This window comes from Aquila chrysaetos, chromosome 5 (genome assembly GCF_900496995.4).
Source record: "Aquila chrysaetos chrysaetos chromosome 5, bAquChr1.4, whole genome shotgun sequence".
Lineage (NCBI taxonomy): Eukaryota > Metazoa > Chordata > Aves > Accipitriformes > Accipitridae > Aquila > Aquila chrysaetos.
In genome coordinates, this window is record NC_044008.1 from 67,364,658 (window position 1) to 67,379,788 (window position 15,131).

The 15,131-nt window shown below is 39.3% G+C and overlaps 1 protein-coding gene across 10 annotated transcripts in view; it reads left to right on the forward strand.

Moving 5' to 3' along the window:
- The window catches only part of TNRC6C (trinucleotide repeat containing adaptor 6C), a 115,634-nt gene that overhangs the window by 87,836 nt on the left and 12,667 nt on the right, over positions 1–15,131 (forward strand). For 4 of the 10 annotated variants that reach the window (XM_030013865.2, XM_030013866.2, XM_030013868.2 and 1 more), the window contains 9 exons: positions 2,490–2,663; positions 3,890–4,036; positions 4,488–4,610; positions 6,493–6,576; positions 6,918–7,149; positions 8,864–9,031; positions 10,225–10,416; positions 10,564–10,707; positions 13,569–13,685. In XM_030013865.2, the coding sequence (XP_029869725.1) occupies positions 2,490–2,663; positions 3,890–4,036; positions 4,488–4,610; positions 6,493–6,576; positions 6,918–7,149; positions 8,864–9,031; positions 10,225–10,416; positions 10,564–10,707; positions 13,569–13,685 (1,381 nt within the window). The remainder of the gene's footprint in view (positions 1–2,489; positions 2,664–3,889; positions 4,037–4,487; positions 4,611–6,492; positions 6,577–6,917; positions 7,150–8,863; positions 9,032–10,224; positions 10,417–10,563; positions 10,708–13,568; positions 13,686–15,131) is intronic. The other 6 variants (XM_030013869.2, XM_030013872.2, XM_030013873.2 and 3 more) reach the window with 3 other exon arrangements.

Here is a 15,131-nt window from a genome sequence, read left to right on the forward strand (position 1 = left end):
GGGACATTTTGATTCACGAAGTGGCAGTTGTTGGCAGGTGACTGCCAAAGTGTCCGGGTATCGTCTACTAAATTGTCCGTATCTCACAGGGCTAAAAAATCATGGAGTAATGCGTCTTGCGTTGTCATATTTGGTACATGAGACTATTGTGAGAGACTTTCAACGTCCTAAAAGTAATGTATTGTTGAGCACCAGCGTGGTGCTTTGTGTCGGATAACTGTAGAAGGAGATACTACTACCGGTAGGATTTTACAGTTGTGTCAAATCCCTTCAAAAAAGTTAAAAGCAGTGCTGTGGATTGAGCATAATTTTGGCGATTCAGATGTAGGCGATTTGTTTGATTAGCCTGACAGAGAAACGTAACATAAATTTTGTAAGAAAATCACTGAAGAGGAAAGGTTAGGTAGAAAAGATTACTCTTCAGGAAACAATTATTACATAAAGGAGCCTGAAAAATAATGGGTCACCAACCATTGTCAGCAGTAAAGGTATCACCTAGTCTAGGTCGAGAATGACTTATGAGTACTTTGTGTTGACCGACTAAAATACTTTGTTAAATGAATTGATTTCAGTTCCACTTACAGAGCACAGATTTGTGCAGCACTGTTGGCACCTTCTGACAAGTTCAAATTTAAAAAAGTAGAACAAAGCAAATGTGTTACAAACTTGCTACAAAAGACTTTTGCTGCAGTTCAGCCAAGGAACACACTTGTGAAGGTAGCCTTGCAGCAAGAGTCCGCCTGTTCTGGAAATTAGATGCCTGGGTCTCTTGTGTGGCTTGTGCTCCACTGTCCCTGGCACTGCCTATTTCCAAAATGAGAAAAAATAATGTCAATGAGACAAGACTTGAATAAATTTTGGGGGCAGGGGGAGATTGCATTGGTCTTTCATGGTCAATAGGTCTGTTCACATAGGAAACAATGGCATCTGAAGGAGAGAGCACACGTGAAGCTTGAAATTATTTTCACTTTAAAGGGGGAAGGGCAGGATTGTAAACATATGTCTGTGATCTAAGGAGAAATCCTTGAACCTGTTACTGTCATGCAAGCTGCAGTTGTTTGTGGAGTGTGACTGATGTCCAGCAGAATGTGAAATATCTTGAGCTGAAAGGCCTTGGGGATATCATTAGAAAATGTCAGTGTCCCCCTCAGGATAGTCAGATAGCATGTCAAGTGTCACTTTGCCTGATAGTAAAGAAACTTTTTCTTTGCATCAAAGGAGAGCTGTTGAAAATGCATTTTTCAGGATTAACTTAGAACATAAAATTTACGGAGCGTGCTTGCTGCATTAGGTCATTTGTTTGGGTATCTGGTTAGCGGACTGGGCTGCTTTTTTAACAAAGGAGGCTTATCAGTATCTCTCAATCTTCTGGGGCATTGAATTTATTGGTTGAAATAACCTAGGTCCTCACCTATTTAAAAGCCTTTCTTTGCAGTGGATATATTGCCTGAAAAACACCAGTCCAGCACACTGCAAATTAAAGATTTTTCACTCTGCCTGTTTTTGGAGCTCTACTTTGTACACAGTGTTATTTGATCATGCTTGCCGCAGGCTTCCCAGACATCAAAGCACAGTTTGAGATAGAACTCGGTACCCCACTGTAATACTAGCTAGATACCTACCTGTTTGATTGGGGATTATATGATTTATTTTATTTTCTGACTTGCTGTTTGCCCCCTGCGGGGACTGCCTTCTGTGCATCGTATCCATGTTCAACCTTGGTTCCTTACAGCCTGGTTATCAGAGGGGGCTCCTTATGTCTTGCTAAAATCTGCTGCCTCCTGGGGGATGTTCAGGCAGTGTCTTAATCGCTTTCCTAGGAAGGCTATGCAGACAAGATTATCATTATTGTTTTTAAGTATTTTTGTCTTCCTTGGGTGTGTTGGAGTGTAATGTTTCATAGTGGATAATAATAACTCTGTGCTATGTGAATATTAAGAGGCTCATGTGTCTCAGGAAAGGGGATTAATGCAAAAATGCTTTTTTAAGAGCAGAGCTATGATGTGGAACCAAATGCAGACTGATATCTAATAAGCCGATCTGGCCTTTCCCAAGTTTGGCTTAGCAAAAGCAGTATGTTTTATGTCTGTGCTCCACTGCTGAGAGTTTAGCAAACTAGCGGAAGACTTCCCTGAAATGTGTGGGGTCTCTTCCCTTTTCACCTTTTAATCTGGTGGAGAAGAGAGGAGAAAATCTAAGGGGGGAGGAGGAGACAGCTGCGTGATAGCTCTGCGATCAGTTGCTAGAATCCCTCCTTTCCTTCTGGAGAGGTGGGTGAGGGTGATTGTGCATTTGGGGATTAAGTGTAACAAAGTAAAGAAAAACAGTACCTTAATCCTATTTCTCTCTTTCTTCTCCCTTCACTCCATACTTTTCATTCCCTGTTATTCATACCTTTTTTATTTTAAATATTTTTATTCATCCATGCCCTTTTATATTTCCATGGGACACTATTTTGTGCGCTGTCTGCTCCTGGGCACCGCACACAGCTCACCCTTTCTTTCTCCAATCAGGATGGCGGCCTAGTGGAAGAGCCCACTACTTCACCATTTTTGCCTTCACCAAGCCTGAAGCTCCCCCTTTCAAACAGTGCACTCCCTAATCAGACCCTGGGCGGGATTGCCTCAGGGCTGGGCATGCAAAACTTGAATTCTTCTAGACAGGTAAGGCTGTTGGGGGAGATACCAAGTTGAATTTCAGCTCTCTTGGATTTGCTGCTAATGCCCACCACTTCCCCGGGGAAAACTGTGGTTTAAACTGAAAGTGTGTGCAACGCCTTTGTTCATGTGAAGTATCAGTGGAGAAGCTACCTGCTGTGTAAACGTTTCACGTTAGCCTGCTAAATACACACATCCGTTGAGAAGAGACTGTGGTATTACGGATTTATACCATTGAACCCCGGTATAGCTCTGCCTTGATTGACGTGAGGTTTCTTTTTTTGAGGTGTTGCTAATTGTCACAGACTCTAAGGCAAAGACGTTGCTCTTATTCGTTTTTCCTGGCTGGCATAATTATTCAGTGATGAGATGGGTCAGAAGTGGTGGGGGCTTTTTTACTCCTGCTGTAAGTGTCAAGGCAGCTCATAGGTTTGGCAGGTGCTAAGAAAGAAACTGCTTCTAGCACCTCTGGTCAAATAGAGCATTGCGGCAAAAGGGATGTTCTGGCCCCTGGGTAGAACATGCTGAAAGGGAAAGAAAAGGAAAGGAGATGGAGGGGAAGATTGATAAACACCACAAGACTGAGAGGCCATAAACTACTGTTGATTATGAAAAGGTTATTTTTGCCATATAAATTGAAGTTCCAGCCAAGATAAGAAATAACAACACAGAAAAACTCTGTGTATTGTTCTATGGTGGCTTTTATGATGTATATTCTTTCAAAGTTAGTTTTCTAAAGGCAATACTTGTCCAGCACTTACAGCCCATTAAGCATATCTTTCAGAAGTGGAGACTGCACTAATAGCTTGTCAGTTATCAGTAGCTTTGTAAAATGACTAAGTATAAAACCTGCCTAGATAATTTAAGGATTGGGATGCTGTGAGTTTAATGACTCCATTCTCCTGTCCCTTGCTGCACAAATAAACTTCTTTGGCGAGTACTTTTCTTTGTTCATCTTGTGACCGTCTAGGGTTATGCATCCTTATAAAAGTGATCTTCAACTTCAGCTACCTTTTGTTCAGGCATCTGCACAAAGTTTTGGAGGTTTGGGATGTTGGGTACATGGCAATCTTTGCCATACCTGATTGACAATACCATCTGTACGTACTGGTTTCTTTATCTGCACCTGTCATAATTAATCACCGAGGATAAAGACTGCACAGATAAGTAACTTCCAGGTTATATGTTGAGTGACGTCTTTAAATGCCAGTGTCTGTCTTGTCCTGCTGTAGATACCGAGTGGCAATCTGGGTATGTTTGGCAATAGCGGAGCAGCACAAGCCAGGACCATGCAACAGCCGCAGCAACCGCCAGTGCAACCTCTTAATTCATCCCAGCCTAGTCTTCGTGCTCAAGTGCCTCAGTTTCTATCCCCTCAGGTTAGACGACACTTCCTCTCATGAGTTTTCCCTTTCCCTGGAACTCTTCCATATGCACTCTCCTCTCCATATGCATTCTGTCATGTTCCTGAGGCTTTGCAGCTGTGTGTTGATTAATTTACTAGCCAGTAAGTGTGTTACATGCGTAAGATGTTCTCGCATGTATATTCTGTACGTTATCTTTGTGGACACATTCTCGTGTTCATTTTTCCAAAAAGTACATGTTTCTAGAGACCTGAGGAGTTTGTTCTCAGCTCTTTTTCTATAAGTGGATGTTTGAGTATGGTTATTAAGATTTGTATTAGAGCCTCATGTTAATTTTTGATAGTTCATGGTTCTACCACTGGTAATAGTAATATTTTCCAGCTGATGTCTTGTGACTCTTATTAACGGCTTACACAGTTGCCAGTGTTAAAAGTAAATGTACGTTTAATACACTGCTTTTTCTTAGGTTCAAGCACAGCTTTTGCAGTTTGCAGCAAAAAACATTGGTCTCAGCCCTGCACAGTTAACCTCGCCAATTAATAATCCTCAGCATATGACGATGTTGAACCAGCTCTATCAGCTGCAGCTGGTAAGTTAAGAGACGTGGCAAATAAGCTCTAAATCAGAATTGGAAGCATGAAGATAAAATAAGAGAATGGCTAACTAAATTTTTAAATGGATGTGACATCTTTAAAACAATCAGATGCTGATGCTTTTGGTAGAGTTTCTTTTTAAAGAAACAAAATCGTGTTTTTTGCTTCAGGCTTTATAAATAGCAATTTGTGAAATAATTATCCTTTACGGCTGATCAGTGGAACTAAAAAGTCAGTTGTCTTTGTACTAGTATGAATAACATAGTATATTCTGAAACAGCACTAATCTGTGTATTACATGTGAGTGTATGCAACTGATGGACCAGCTGGGAGATTTGTGTTGCAACAAGAGAGAAAACTCAGCAGTGCTAGAGTTACCTGGAGAACTTTCTTCAGTTGCCTCACTAAATAATAAAGTGTAGGGTAAAGTTCCTGTTATTAGTGGAGTGTCTGTTAAACACATCATGTGATAAGAACTACTTGTTTTTGAAAAGTTGTGGACTTTTGCTATATTTGCAAATTTTGTGTATATATAGATATATATATGTATACGTGTGTGTGTATGAAAATATTTAATTGGATTTTAAGACTATTTTGAAAAGAGGTACTGCTAACAGTAAGTCAGTATTTTCTAGGGTTAAACATAAAATTGAGGATGACAAACTAGCTTAGTTGCTGATCTCAATGTGCTAGTCAAACTTTTTTATTAGTAACAGTGTTTGATACGATTATTCACTTCTGGTTATGTTTCCTAGTTTTGAGGAGCATAGCATTGATCTCATGCCATGGTAATAACTGAACAGTACACAGCTACTTGAAAAGTATCTCTACAGAATTGGATTTTAAATTCACGTGTTTCAGAGAAATACCTTGGGGGAAAAAAAATTTACTGCCCACTGTCGTGGTTTAACCCCAGCCAGCAACTAAGCACCACGCAGCCACTCACTCCCCCCCACCCAGTGGGATGGGGGAGAAAATCGGGAAGAGAAGTAAAACTCGTGAGTTGAGATAAGAAAGGTTTAATAGAACAGAAAAGAAGAAACTAATAATGATAATAACACTAATAAAATTACAACAGTAATGATAAAAGGATTGGAATGTACAAATGATGCGCAGTGCAATTGCTCACCACCCGCCGATCGACACCCAGTTAGTCCCCGAGTGGCGATCCCCTGCCCCCACTTCCCAGTTCCTATACTGGATGTGACGTCCCATGGTATGGAATACCCCGTTGGCCAGTTTGGGTCAGCTGCCCTGGCTGTGTCCTGTGCCAACTTCTTGTGCCCCTCCAGCTTTCTCGCTGGCTGGGCTTGAGAAGCTGAAAAATCCTTGACTTTAGACTAAACACTACTTAGCAACAACTGAAAACATCAGTGTTATCAACATTATTCGCAGAACACCATTTACTCTATCCCAGCTGAAACCAGGACACCTAGTTAACCGCATTAAAATTGGTGGAATTTTTCTGGAATAAAGCATCACAACTGATTAAATACAAAGTGTCAGAACTCAAAAAGGCCAAAACAAAAATAACTGTTGGTATTTATCCTATTTGTATAATATTATAAACTTCTATTTTAATTTCTGCTTTTTGTAACAATTTTTTCAGAAAAAAAATAGGTTCCTATGTTTAATGATCACTTACTGCTCACAAACTTACTCATCAGTTCGTTGACATGTTTGACGAACAAACACTGGACTTATATCTATAATAAAATACATTTGTAACAAGATTCCTACTTTTGCTTCATTGACTGTTTTCAGAAAACTCCAATGTTTCTGTCTTTTCTAATTTATAATGTACCAGAGCTGTTCAGGCAAGTTTGTTTGGCTTATTGTATATGTTAGGACCTCCGACCTCTCATTTCTCTCTTGTAGGCGTACCAACGTTTACAAATCCAGCAGCAGATGTTACAGGCTCAGCGTAATGTTTCCGGACCCATGAGACAACAGGAGCAGCAAGTAGGTTTGCCTGCCAGTTCAATCTCTCCATTACAGTTTGGTTTCAATAGCTTAAAGAGATTGTACTACATTATACCAAAGCCGCTAAAGCATCCTTAGAAACAATGATATAGTGCATGGCTTGAGTATTGAAAAGGAAAATGCTAGAGTAATAAAGCTATTTCACAGCATTCAGTTATTGGAGGAAAGCTCTTCAACCCTTAATACAGTCAATTTTTATTTGTAAAGAGATCTATTGTGTTATTTCACTGTAGAGAAAGGCACAAGAAATCTAGTGTCTTTTTGTTCAATTGAGCATTTATTGATTTTTTTTTTTTTTTTTTCCCCCCTCCCCTTGTCAGGTTGCACGTACAATCAATAACATGCAGCAGCAGATCCAGCAGCACCAGCGCCAGCTGGCCCAGGCCCTGCTTATGAAGCAGCAGCCTCCCCCTCCACATCTATCTTTGCACCCCTCTGCAGGCAAATCAGCCATGGATAGCTTTTCACCCCATCCCCAGGCTCCCGGCCTACCTGACCTGCAGACCAAAGAGCAACAGTCTTCACCGAACACCTTTGCTCCTTACCCTCTTGGTAAGTGTCCTTCATTAAAGCAGTTCCATATGAAAAAGACAGAGGGAGTATATTTCATTAATTCAGCATCTAAATGTTTTGCTCCATAGTATAACAAATACAGAAATACAAAAGATATGTTTATTAAATAATGCTGAGATGCCAAAACAAAATCATGGCACCACATGCCTATCTGGTAGCTGTTCAGGTGGGCTGTATTTGTTCTCCTGTGCTCTGCCTACAAATATCAGAACAGAAGATTTGCTAAACTAACTATCTACGTATGGTGCGATTTATGAACTAAATATAAATTAATAGTGTCATGTTGTAAAATACACAAATGTCATATTGATAAACAGGAATATCATCTGGAAGTCATGCAAAGTCATCAGCACTGGTAAGGCATCAATTTTGGTCAATCTATTTCAAGAAAGATATGGATCAGTTTGAAGGAATGCAGAAAGTGTTGTGCAGATGATGAGATGGTTCAAAAACATGACTGCTAAGGAAAAAAAATGAAATCCTCTGCACTCTAGTCTAAAGAGAAGACTCGAGACATGCAGGAGTCTTCAAAAATTTAAAAGATAGCTTCGAAGAAGTTTTCTTGCATGTGGTTAATGCAAGAAGTAATAAACTTTTGTTGCATAGAAGGAGATCTAGTTAAACGTTAAGGATTGCTTATTTGCTTTAAGCAAAGTAGAGTACTGGAATAAATTGTCTGGGAAGTTTTTGAAATCTTCATAGGTCATTTTGTGGTAGGTTAGACATAGATCTGTCAAATATGATTAATGTCAAAATAATCGATTCGGCCTTGAGACAGGGTGAACAGAACAACCTTTCAGACCTGTTTTCTGTGATTGTTTGATGTATGCTACAGACTTCATTTATGACATAAAGGAATTAATTTAATCTCTTTGTGACTCTCTTTATGCTGTGTACAATAGAATTGCCAAGCTTTATCTGCTATGCAGCAGTTAAGAAGGTAATTCTGACTGCTAATGGTGAGCTATTATAGCAGGGAGCATCAGAAGGCAAAAGAATTTATGAATTAAAGGCCTAAGTCTAAGGTTCTTATCATATCTCAGCTTCCTGTGATCTGCTAACGTTCAGGATTATAAATCAAAAAGGACCCAGATTCGCATCACAGAAGCATGTCAAAATTATTCCTTAAATGTATTCTGAGTGATTTTGTTCTCCTTATACAAAATATATGCCCAAATAGTACAATACCTGCTATGATGAATAGCAGCTCTTTGTATGACCTTTTAATTAGTTGCTTTGTTTGGGATTTTTTTAAATGTTGTTAGCAAAATAAAATGGCAGGCATCATCGGGGTGTGCTAGCGAGACATTAGGAATATTTTGGCTTGGCAGTGCAATGCTGCAAATTCTTCGCTGGTTTAAACGTAGCATTCCAGTGCATTCTTCCAGAATGCCTTTTCTGAGACAAGTGAAGAGACCGCAAGTAGAAATACTAACAGCTTTAAAATATTATCCCTACATCTTTTTTCCTTTTAGCAAAGTTTTAGCATTTTCTGAATTCATGGGAATTCTATTGGTGTTCCCATAAAAGCAAGAGTTCTTGACAGCAGCTTGAAAATGTGCATAGTAAATTATTACACATACATACAGATGTCTGAAAAATCAGTGTTTAATAATTTTTTTAACTGGACTTTTAAACATGTCTTTTAATCCTCCAGTGTATTATGGGTATCTAATGGCCTATTTCCCCTTAGCTGGACTGAACCCGAACATGAATGTAAATAACATGGACATTACTGGTGGTTTGTCAGTGAAGGACACTTCTCAGTCCCAGTCTCGCCTTCCTCAGTGGACACACCCCAACTCAATGGATAATCTGTCTAGTGCTGCTTCTTCGCTTGACCAGAACTCCAGCAAGCACGGTATGTCACATTTAATGTCTGTGTCAGTCTAGCTTTTTGAGACTTGAGTCATATTGCAATTGTAATTTTTTTCTCGTGTTACTATTTTCAGTAAGGGCTCATAAATGGTTGGTACAGAGCGCCCTTTGAGACTGATTTTTAAGATGATTTCTGCAGTCACATTCAACAATGCATTGAAGTTCTTGCAGCTATCACTTCCTACATGCAATGTAGGAATGGTGGTTTTCTTCATTTGCTGAATTTTGTTGCTCAGAACATGGAGTTCAAGTAAAACAAGCCATTAGTGTTGGCAAAACAAGTCCCACAAGCTTCCCCTTACTCCAGGTCTGCATACCTTCAATCCAAAAAAAATTTACATTGGCTTTCTCCCACAATTTTTCCAATATCGTCAACCTTTTACAGCCAGTCCTGTACAAAGGCATGATGGATTACATAGTTACCCACCCTGGGAGTTAGGAGCACAAACTTCGTATTTTTCCAGAAGCGATTGCTAATCTGTTTGAACACCTTTATCCCTAACGCCTCCAGTATCCTGAGTCGTTTATTCCTTTATTTCCTGTACCAAGTTTATTCTGTTAGAAAATGGTGCTCTGTTAACTTTATTGTATCCTGGATTTTACTATGAGCAGCATGAATTATTTCTTTTACAATAGTTTTTTATTCTGCAAGTCGCTGTACTGCTTATGCCAAATTGTAGTTTGGTAGTTTGTAGGAACATGAGAATGGCCATTTCAAATCAACCGTCCTGTCAGCAGTGAATACCTAGAGAAGGATGAGAAGAGGCCTTGCATACAGTTACATTCCTTAGTATGCTGTCTCAGCGAATTCCTGTTTACCATCAGTGTAATGATTTGAATTACTTAGTCTCTTTTTGGCAGTAATGTAATGCAAATTTCTTTAACTTGAGTGTCTAGATTGTACCAATGGTGTATCTAACAGCTGTAATTCCTAGTAAGGCTTCAGAGACTGTTAGCCTTGCTTACTGTGTCTATATTTTAATTTTCTTTTTTATCTTTGTAATACAGAAAGAAAACTAAAATATAAACAAAGCAGCAAGCAAGGCTTAACAGCCTCTGAAGCCTTACTAGGAATTACAGCAATAACAATAATAAAAAAATATAGGGACTGATGAAATTCCATACCCAAAATTAGTCCCACTCCTAAACAAAGCCTTTCCATTTCATTCATTACAGGTGCTATACCTGGAGGTTTAAGTATTGGTCCTCCGGGAAAGTCCTCCATTGATGACTCTTATGGCCGGTATGATCTGATTCAAAACAGTGAATCGCCTGCCAGTCCACCCGTAGCTGTTCCTCACAGCTGGTCACGTGCCAAAACCGATAGTGATAAAATTTCCAATGGCTCCAGCATAAACTGGCCACCAGGTAACAAAATACAAAGCATTTGTGTTAAACTGATGTCCTTAAAATGTATTGTTGGTTTTATTTGTTGAATCATCATGCCTTCTGATACACAGGAACTTAGGAGAATTATGACTTTATATACTCTTCTTTTTATTATATTTGAAACAGAGTTTCATCCAGGAGTGCCATGGAAAGGACTGCAGAATATTGATCCTGAAAATGACCCCGACGTTACTCCTGGAAGTGTTCCAACTGGGCCTACCATAAACACCACGATACAGGATGTTAATCGCTATCTTCTCAAGAGTGGAGGTAAACACACAAATTACTTTCACATCTGTCTATGCTTTCTTTTTCTTTCCAAAAAAGTTGACTTCATATATTATGGATGTAGTATATTTTTGCATGTAATCCTAATCTAATAATTCTTCTGCTCTGAACTTTCACTGAAAATCCAGAAATACTTGAGTTAAATATGGGACTAAGAAGTTTCTGGTTTTCCATGGGAATGTAAATATTTTTACATTGGAAAAGGCTGTGAGATGTAATACAAACTTCTGTGGTCACTGAAGTTTTTGTAACCTGTAACAGTTTGTTTTGAACAAGATTTTGCTCTCCATACTGACCAACCTCTTACATACACTTTGTGAAATACTCAGAAGACACAATACAAAAGTTCCACAGTCGTTGCTGAGACAGCAGGCTTCTGTCACACTAATTAATTGTAGCTTTGTTAGAAGATCAATCAGCAAAATAAATTAGAGCTCTTTTATCCCGAAAACCATCAAAGAAAAGAAAAAATAGGGAATTGACTAGTAAACTAGTACTTCCCAGTGCCATTTCCATTCCTTTTGTCTTGGCAGTGCTTACTACAGAATTAAAAGCATATTCTCTAAAACAATAAACCGTTGGAACTATGCTACTTGTTAACTACATGTACTGAAAGTGGATCAAGGGAAGGGTGGCTTGGTTTAATCGTGATCGGCATGCCGAAATAGGCAAGTTACCTGCACTCTATTAGAGCACTCTAATATGCACAGGAATAGTATAACCAGGTTGTAGAGAAGGACCTGTCAGGATTAAAAATGTGGATTTTGTAGTAGTTAATCTGTGATATCTGTGTAGATTGTAAATCAGAACTATCCTTGAAATGGGTTTCCAGCTCTGGGCTTGTTAACTCAGGTGAAGGGATGTGAAATGTGAGGGAAAGGAGGCAGGGGTTTTCATTGCCTTGAATGATTTTAGTTGTCTCTTACCAGAAAGCAATCTTTATTTAAGCTGAAACATGAAGTATTTTTGTGCATGAGTAACATTGTATTAATTTCTAATGATCCAAATGTACTTCAAGGGACAGGCAACCTGGATGGTTTGAAGTTATAAAAAGAGAAGTATAAAGACATAATTCGGTCGCAGTTCAGATATGGTGCATGCAAGAAACACTTTCTTTAGGCCAAAAGCCTAGCCCTACAGAGCTATACCTGTAAGTTAGATGATACCTACTACAGGTCTTCCTCCCTTATAGAAGGAGAGTATACATTAGCTCTGTTGGTGTATAATCTGCCTGTGGAATGAAGAAATAATTACACTACTTGGAGAAGGTCAGAATAGATGATCTTTGCAGAAGTAAACAGGTCTTCTAGAGCCAAAACCTTCTGAAAGGCAGTGACTGTTGGGGTCCATGTATGCTTCCTTTCCTCATTAGCTTTTTAGCTTGTTAATAATACAATTTTAATAAAAAATGTAGTTGCTGAATCTGTTTCTTTATGCTCGTATAACCTAGGTGTTTGCTCCTAGGTAAAATTACCTGTTACTGTCAGTACCCCTCCATATGAGATTGGGGCTTTTGTGACATACTGCCAAGAAGAGACTTATCTTTGAATGCTGCAGCTTCAAGTACACGGATTGTATTAAGAGTTGATCTCCGTTTAGAGGGCTAGACTGTGGTGTATACTGTCCTTGCACTGTATACGTAGAAGCAGACAAAACCTAACCTTTTGGGTTTATTTTTTGTTTTACCCTGTTTGCTCATGCAGCTTTGCAGGGTCAGCTGCTACGAGCCGAAAGTCCTAGCCACATGGAATCAGGAATGGTTTCAGCTCTGTGGGCATATGGGCCTTTGAATCTGATATAATTCCCTCACTCCTGCCTGGGGAATAGATTATTTCCAGAGAAGGCCTTGATTAGAATTATTTTGCTTGAGACTGATGTCTGTATTGGTGTATCCTGTGGAGGGCAGTGAGTCTGGATAAGGTAAAGTTTGGTTGGTTGCTGTTCCAGTTGAAATTGTGGCCTGTGTTTTTTATTGAGCTGTGAGGGATGAGATTGTCCTTTTACTTCCTTCTACCTCAGTACAGCACTCTTTTCCAAAGAACTCACCGATTTTTATTAGTCAGTTAAAGATGTTACAGTATCACAGTCCGTCTATGTATGTCAGGAATGATAAGTCACCTAGGATACACACTTAATTTTGTTGGTGACTAGAGAGAATACTTCCAGCCTTTCTGGTTTTTATAATGAAGATATTTTATTTTATGTTCTGTTTCTTTCATTTGTTGCCAGTAAGGAAATTCTATGTATGCTTAGATAGCTCCTCAGATTGTAAATGATTTACCAAGATGGTTTCAGGCTATTTCATTTAATGTTATCAGTTTGAGAAGAGATTGCTAAAATACATCCTTGCTTTACTGAAAGTCTGCAAAAATCTAAAGATGTTTGTGGGCATTAGGATGTAGGGGAAGTGCTTACCTCGAGTAATTAAGGACAAATCACCCGTGGTAAGAGGTTAGTTTGTCATATACCTCTATGCTCATTTACAGTTGGCATTGCTTAAGTCAGCTGGCAGAGCACCTTTATAAATGAAGCCTGTTCCTTGAGACTAAACAGTTGTAACACTGATTTTCTGAGAGTCACATATCTTAAAGGAAATGCAGAATTTATCTTCTGCATAGGCGTGGGTACATCTGCTACTGTGCCAGCTTTCTCTTCTTTTCTACTAAAGACTTCTGCTTCACTTTATCATGCTTTCTGTAACATTTCATTCCTAGAATTCAGAGACCAGGCTGATTAAGGAAAATGCCTTGCATGGTTTGTATTTGCACATAACAGATTTGCTTATGTCACACCAGACATCATTATGGCCATCTTTCTTAGTTGCTTCTCTGCTGGTTCTGCAGGGTCATCCCCAACATCATCTCAGAATGCCACGCTGCCTTCATCGAGTGCCTGGCCGCTTAGTGCCTCCGGCTACAGTAGCTCTTTCAGCAGCATTGCATCCGCACCTAGCATTGCAGGTACGAAAAATGGCCTTTCTACTTTCACATCCTTCTGCATTCTGAGAAAAGGCCCTAGGAAGTGCTTTCCCAGTTATTACAGTAGTGGTACTATAGAGAGAAACATATTTTTTTTGTCCTGTGTTAGCTAGGCAGCTCTCCTGGCAGCTCTTCAGTGGTGAGCGTCGGATGATATGCCTGGAATTGTGCTAAGGAAAAATGTATTTATTCCACTTGGTGCCATGTGCTGTCACTCTGTATTGGCATCGAGATCTCTTAATGGCTATTTCCATTGCAACTTTGAGGAGGAATATTGTCTAGGACCTCAGTAGAAACACCACTGCTAGACCCTTCCAGTAAGAGCTGATAATTTTTTTTTAATAAATTCACTGTTAAACGTGAACCATCTTCAGCTCAGGCAAAAGTTTAGTAGTACCTCAAGGAGGTACTCTGCACGGCTCTGGAGGGGTTGGGTCTGGGGCTCTTAAACGTCTTCTAATAGTCAGTCCAAAGCCTGATGCTCCCCTATATGGCTGAGCTTGTGGATGGTCTAAATAATTACCCCATTCTTTTTAATGAGCTATAAATTCTGGAGCATCTCTCTCTGCAAATCACGGAAACTTTGGTTGCAAACTGGCTACCTAAATATCCAGTTTGTCCCATTATAAAAATGTGTTGGGGCTGTTGTATGGATTGTATTAGCATTTTCATATCTAATCAATGAAAACCCTCCACTTTTAATAAAGGAGGGTGCAACCTCTAGGTCATACTGCAGAATGCGCAACAAAAAGGGCTTGTTTGAAATGCTTTACGCCAATGAAAGGAAAAGAAAGGAATGGCTTGCTTTTCTTTTATCTGCCATGCATTTCTGCTTTATTTGCTTTTTATTTTTTTGCAGTGTCATCTAATCTTTGTGTTAACCCCATGAGAAGTAGTGACATAGCAACATCTAATCTGTGGTAATGTGCATGTATCATGTGCTACATCACAGGTTGAGCTGCTCTGAGTCTGAGTTCTAAAACTCAGACCTTCTCCCTTTCTCTCCACCATGTTACCCTTGTTAATGTCTTCATCATCATTGTAAAATTATTTTTGTTGCTACAGTTTGCAAGAAGATGGGAGAGTGGTTGCCCTTTCATTTAAATTGTTATAATTCATATAAAATCATTGAGTTAAACGATATAGATAAATTGAGGCAATTTGGGAAGTGTGTGTGTATATAACTGAGGCTGTGATTTGGTGACTGGTAAATTTGGCTTTAGGACTAATAAAAAAGCCTCAGTGGCTGCCTGATGCAAAGCATTGCTTCAGTATAAGCTTAATCTGCCAGTTCAAATCTGGTTTTGAAAAAATTCACATTCCATCTTGGACTTTGTCAGGCCAAGTATTTTCTTACTGTCTGCAATCAACATTAAAGCATTAAGGCAGCAAAATCACAGTACCATTCGCTGTGGCAGAAGACACAGT